This window comes from Triticum aestivum, chromosome 6B, assembly GCF_018294505.1.
Source record: "Triticum aestivum cultivar Chinese Spring chromosome 6B, IWGSC CS RefSeq v2.1, whole genome shotgun sequence".
In the NCBI taxonomy this organism is placed as follows: domain Eukaryota; kingdom Viridiplantae; phylum Streptophyta; class Magnoliopsida; order Poales; family Poaceae; genus Triticum; species Triticum aestivum.
In genome coordinates, this window is record NC_057810.1 from 430,700,979 (window position 1) to 430,707,458 (window position 6,480).

General features: G+C 43.5%; 1 protein-coding gene across 1 annotated transcript; it reads right to left on the minus strand.

Moving 5' to 3' along the window:
• Nucleotides 1–2,627: 2,627 nt before the first annotated feature.
• On the minus strand, nucleotides 2,628–5,986 carry LOC123137347 (ribosomal RNA small subunit methyltransferase nep-1). The gene is made up of 7 exons (XM_044557061.1): nucleotides 5,513–5,986; nucleotides 4,775–4,867; nucleotides 4,299–4,443; nucleotides 4,093–4,203; nucleotides 3,932–4,014; nucleotides 3,775–3,832; nucleotides 2,628–2,912 (listed from the first exon to the last, which is right to left on the minus strand). The coding sequence occupies exons 1-7, from the start codon at nucleotides 5,780–5,782 to the stop codon at nucleotides 2,833–2,835; spliced, it is 840 nt and encodes a 279-aa protein (XP_044412996.1). The 5' UTR covers nucleotides 5,783–5,986; the 3' UTR covers nucleotides 2,628–2,832.
• Between the last annotated feature and the right edge of the window lie 494 nt (nucleotides 5,987–6,480).

A 6,480-nucleotide genomic window follows, 5' to 3' on the forward strand; every position in this document is an offset into this window, starting at 1 on the left:
ATCTTGCTTATTGTGATAATCTGTTTCTTGCAGACTTAATATCTTGAAATGCATGCTGAATAGTAATTTTGAGATGAAGTATTAGTAGTAGATGCAGTCGGATTAATGGTCTACTTATCGCGGATGTAATGCCTATATAAGATTATACCATGAATGATCAGAATCATAAATATTGCAGTTTGGTCGATTGCCCAACTATAATTTGTTACCATACCATTCGCCTATTTTCGCGAGAGATACCACTAGTGAACATATGGCCCCTGGCTCTATTATCAATTATTGAATTCCTGTACACAATTGCTACTATTTACTTGTTACTTTGTTACTATCTATCTCGATCATTTGCGTTTGATCATGTAATTAGCAAACAAGGGGGCAAGTGTGTGTGTGTGTTTTGTGTGCGGGTGCTATTGACTTTGCTAGTTGGGAGACTCCTACTGAATTGGTAACCTTGGGAAGACTCCATTAGATTATGATGTGTACACATACATAATAGTGTCATGCAGATGTATGACTTGACAATGACAAACTACTCCCTCCGTTCCTAAATATTTGTCTTTCTAGACATTTTAAATGACTACTACATACGGATGTATGTAGACATATTTTAGAGTGTAGATTCACTCATTTTGTTCCGTATGTAGTCACTTGTTGAAATGCCTAGAAAGACAAGTATTTAGGAACGGAGGGAGTAAGACCGAGTGTGCGGACACATCTCCTTCGGGACAGGAACTGTCGGGGCTACGGTGTCTGTGGCGGCACAAGAACATACTGCACATTGACCATCGGATCATTAGAGCTATTAGTACTTCTGCTTGGGGCTGGAACATGGATTGATGGACTTGATGTTGGGGCTAAAAGATGGATGTACGATTGTGTTGATGAATTGGCAGGTGCAAGAAAAACTGCTTCATCAAAAACCATGCCGCTATATATATATATATATATATATATATATATATATATATATATGTGTGTGTGTGTGTGTGTGTGTGTGTGTGTGTGTGTGTGTGTGTGTGTATGTATGTATGTATGTATGTGCCCAGTACTAGCATCAAGACACTTATATTCCTTGTGGTGCAAACTATTACCAACAAAGATGCATTCTTTGGATCGGAAAACAAGTTTTCTAGAATTATAGGGGCGAAGATGTGGCCAACACGTACAACCAAAGAATCTCAACATGGTGTAGCCGGGTTTGGCACCAAAAAGACACTCCATGGGAGAAACATTATCGATGACTAATGTTGGTAGACGATTGATAAGATAGGTAGTGGCGAGGAACGCATCATCTCAAAAGTGAACACAAGCATGTAGGCATGAGCAAGAAGAGCAAGTATGGTGTCCACAATGCATTGGTGTTTGTGTTCAGCTGCAGCTGGGTGTAGGGACATGAAAGGTGGTGTGCAGTGCCTTGAGCTTGAAGATATTTATGCAAACCTTGATATTCACCACCCAAATCAGATTGAATGCATTGATTTTTTTTTCAATTAATAGACGTTCGACATGGCTTGAAAACAAATGAAAAATTTACTCAACACCAAATTTCACCAAAAATGACTACAGCAAGGAGCATAAGCACTTGAAACATTCAGTGTTCACCGTGCGCGTGGATGCTGCAATCCCTGGCGTCCTCTAAGCTCGTTGGCATGCCTTGCCATGACGCATGTGTCCTGCCCCACCTCCGTGCATCATCCCGCTCCTGCTTCATGCGAGGGTTCGATGAAATCCACACTCCCCTCGAAGTCACTTCACCGTGGATCTTGGGCGTCTGTCGTTTCTGCTTCTGCTAATTCAACAACCCAGTCTGAAGTGGTGGTGCAGTCCGCTCTGGATCAGACTATGCTGCTGCAAAGCTGTCTGGCGCGGGTTGAAAGTTTTTTGGAGCGAGCGGTGGCTGCTTTGAGTGGACTCTCCGCTGTGCTGAAAATGTTGAAGACTACTCTGACGTCGCATGCTCCTTGTGCAAACGGTGTTTGCTTTGGAGAGGACAAGGGGGCGGAGTTATTCGGATGTTTCTCCCCTCGTGGTGGAGACAATTCAGCATCGATGCCTACCTCGCCCCCAATATTGTCTTCCACTGAGGGCGAGTCCATGGCCGTTGTCGTGGCTCCGGTGTTGAAGATCATGCCTGAGCTTAGGAAGCTTTGTATGAGTTTGTCAGTGGAGAATATGAAAATGGACTCGTCGGCGACCTCATGCGAGGAACATGACTCATCTTTGCCATGTGTGCATCAAAAGAATGTGGATGCGTGTGGTGTGTTGGCACCGGCTTTTGAGAGCCGCTTGGTGTCTGATCGCTCGACATCCGGCAAGACAGATGGTTGCCTCGTGAAGGTGAAATCAAAGAGAAACAAATGCAAGAAGTGTGACAGCAAAGAGAAGGCATACATGATTTCATTGATGGATAGTGCTCACATTCTCATGTCGTCATCGTTGCTTTGATCTTTTGAGTCATTGCCGTCGTCATTGCTTTGATCTTCTGAATCGTTGCATAGATGTTCTCACCAAGTGTTGAGGGTTGTGAGTGTTGTGTGTTAGGAGCATTGGGTGGGCAGTGTGGTGCTTCGTGCTCCGTGAGTAGCCCTCTTTTGGGTTGTTTGTATCGGTTTTCGTACAATTTTCCGTAAATTAACTGGGCAGTTCTCTTCTTCTTAATTAATCGATGAGGCAATTCTTTTGCCTCAGTTTCGAAAAAAATATACTTTTACAGCCAGTGATTCATGTCTCGACAAAACTAATACTGTAGACATAAGACATTAAAAGGCACAACACTATGAGCACATAAAAAATCTGATCACAAAGATGTAATGTTCGTTTTCAAACTTCCCTTCACTGGATGTTCCATTTCTGCTCCAAGGCACTGCATATTCGATTCAGGCAGCAGGCAGCACTGAGAGGGTAACCGCTAACTGAAAAAAGGTAATATGTCACTACAGTTCAAAGCAAAAGGGGGGGGGGGGGGGGGGGGGGGGTACAATCAATTAACTACTACATTGTAGGGCGATACAACTTGAGGCAGAGAATAGCAATATCTAATTGTCCACGTTATTAAAAAAAAAGATGTCAGAAAGGGCAAGCCGCTGATGCTCAAACCACCAAGAAGCAGAAACGTATTTAATCCAATCCAGTAACTACTCTAAGTTTCAACCAAGTTATCCCAACCCAACTAATTTGGGGCAGTTAATTATAGAAACAAAGGAAATCCAGGAATTGGGTAGTTTGAAAAATATGAAAAGAGACTAAACCTCATTTAATAGCTAATACCAACAAGCTGAACTGAGTAAATAGTACTCCCTCCGTCCGAAAATACTTGTCGGAGGAATGGATGTATCTAAATGCAATTTAGTTTTAGATACATCCATTTTCATTCATTTCTCCGACAACTATTTCCGGACGGAGGGAGTATTCAATTTTAACTGATAAGAGTTGGTTACAACTAACAACATGCTAGAAGTTTCCAATTTTACTGTGAGACATCACTGTATTGATCAACAATACAAGAAAAGAGAACTATTTGAATGGAGCAAAGGAAATATCATAAATGTTCGTTTTCAGGTAATAATTCACTGGGAACAGTGGACTTCTTAAAGTTCAAACACAGCATGCACAACAAACATATGATTCAATTTATCTAACACCCATTTGAAACCTCTCAAAAGATCCAAACAACTGAAAATCACACTGATTTAACAAACATATTAGTATCACCCTTATCAGAAGTTTAGGAAAGTTCTCAGGACTACTGTTTTTATTGCAAACAGAGTTACTTACTCTGTATGTAATCATCTGAGTATTCCTTGTCAACCTTTCCATGGGCCATGGCACCAACCTGGAATAATGTGCAGACAATACGAGATTATGCACAAGGAAGCAACAGATAATAGAAAACAAATTAGTTCAATGTCAAAGCTTTTACAACTCCACTCACCACAAACACAAGAGGTTCATCATCATTGGACTTAGCAACATAGTCAAACAAATTAACTGCCTTCTCCGCACTATATGAAAGGCCTAATGACCAAAAAAATACATCAATTAGCATCCTTATCTGATCCAGATAAAGTTTTAGTAAATACATAATTTTCTCACCAATCTTCCGTATGCCAACAGGTAGATACTGGGTAACAGGATTTTTAATAACATTAAGGAGCTTCTCACGCCTCCCAACTGCAGTGATGCTCAGCTTTTGCAATAACTGTGCTGTGATGTTGTATAACTTGCAGGTCAGCATGGTTCATGAAATATATGACATAAAAGGTGAAGAACATGCACTAGTTCTAGTATTTGCAACTTACACATCAAGCCACAGAAACGTTTGAACGTCCGTGGCATGCGAACATGAGGCTTGATTTCAAACAACACTCCCTTTTCAGTCCTAACATAAACAGCTTGTAACCTCCCAGCCTTAGTTAGAGGGCTATCAAATATTGCAAGCAGTGCCTGCAAAATATTTTTGGCAGAAATTCAGAACAGTCATACTTTGTAGCTATTCAGAGACCCAAACAGGGTTGGACAACCAAAAGAGAGGAAACAAATGCTATGGCATTAGGCCGCGTTGACAACCAAATTAAATTTACTTCCCTTTGACTTACAACAGGAACTTCTGGATGGATAATACTCCCTCAGATCCAAAATAAGTGTCACAGTTTTGAACTGGGTTTAGTTCAAAACTGCGACATTTTTACGGGTCGGAGGTAGTAATAAATAAGACAGCTTTCTATTCATATTACAGCATCAGAAAGAAAATAATAATGACGGAAATTTAGAATACCTGGTGAATGATATCAGGCCTATAATCAGCTGGATTGCGATTCTGCTTCCTCAAATAATTTGCGTGATCATCCGAATTCAAGATTTGCATACCCTATAGAAACAGTTAAAAGAATCACTAAAAGTGACATAAAATAAGGGATTTTTGTTCAGTACGAGGCGTTGATCTCTTTAATCACCAGATATTGTAGAAGGAACGTAACTACTCTGGTGTAATTAGCTAACACTTGCTCTTTACATGCTAGCAGCCACTAATATTTGACCATTGCTACCTACTCATGCACAGCCCACGACATGCATGCACACAATAACCTATCCTCCAAAAGGGAAGAGAAGAAAATAATTACAGATTTACGCCTAGTGTTCACTCAAACCTTGCAAATAAATCAGGACAAAACATGTTCAAGGCTCACTATTAAATTTATTGTGTTCACTAATTCAACTGTGGCATTCTGCAAGTATGCTGCTGCTTAAGACATTAGCATCTTTTTGGGAGCCCACTCTTATACTGTTATGGCAGGGATGCTTCTGGATTCAAACAATTTCAGGACAGTGCAGCTTTTGTTCAACCTTTTCCCGTGCTCGTAAGTTAAAGTAAACTACCACATGAATAAAGCAGCTACTCGAACAAATTTCTCCAAGTCTGAATTCGACCACCAAACGAGAAATAATCGGTCGCATCAGAAATAAACCACTGGTTTATTGGTCGAGAGTCCATACTAGTGTACTAGCAGCATACCTTGCCGACTTTGCCGACCTCGAGGCAGGCCCTCTCAAGTACGAAGATAGCGCCCGGCCGCCGCTTACTGTCGACAGGCTGGGGCACGATGGGGATCCCCTCCCCCACCTCCTCGGCAAAAGCCTCTGCCGCCGCCTCCCCCTCCATCACCTCCTCATTTTCCTTCACCTCTTGCTCCACCGCCTCGGCGTCGGCCGGAGGGGCGCGCGAGGCTTCGCCGCCTTCCAGCTTCCGCTTCTTCTTCCCCTTGACTGCGTACGGCCGCCCCATGTCTTCTTCTCGCTTCGCTTCGCTTCGCGCCGGCGCCGGGCTGCGGGGGTTTGAGTCACAGAGAGCCGCCTAGGGTTCTTCTCCTTTGTCCCCTTCTTTTTTTGAGGGGGTGGGGTTCTTCTTATTGTGTGGGCTCAAAAGGCAAGCAAACGAACCGCACAACAACAAATAGATGCCCATCAACCACAACCAGCCCAAAAGGAAAGAAGTCTGTCAACCACGCCCGGCCTAAATCCGAAGCGCTGACCATATGGCACCGGAACGGACGGCGCCGACGCTCGCGGGGGTGCAGGTGGGGGGCGGTTGCGGCATCTCACGGGCTCCGCTCAAAGCTGCACGATCCCCGATTGTCTCAAGCGGGACAAATTGTCTGATCCCCGATTTCTGAATTCATCGATCGTTAATTTTTCACTCAGCCGAACGGTCCACTGCTAGGTTAGCTACGAAACAAAACGGCACCTTAGAGCATCCACGGCCGAGCGCCACGAACCCGCCTTGTACGTCCGGACCGGTTGCGCGGTCACTGTCCATGATTTTTTGACCCAGACGGCCTCCTCAAACCCGCCCTCAAACGCCTGGTCTGACCAGCACCCTTCATATCCAACCCAAAAATGGAACAAGTATGGAGCGTCTTGGCATGCCTATCACGTCGGACCTGGGCCACGCTGGCCCACCCGACCCACATAAATCCTTTCCAT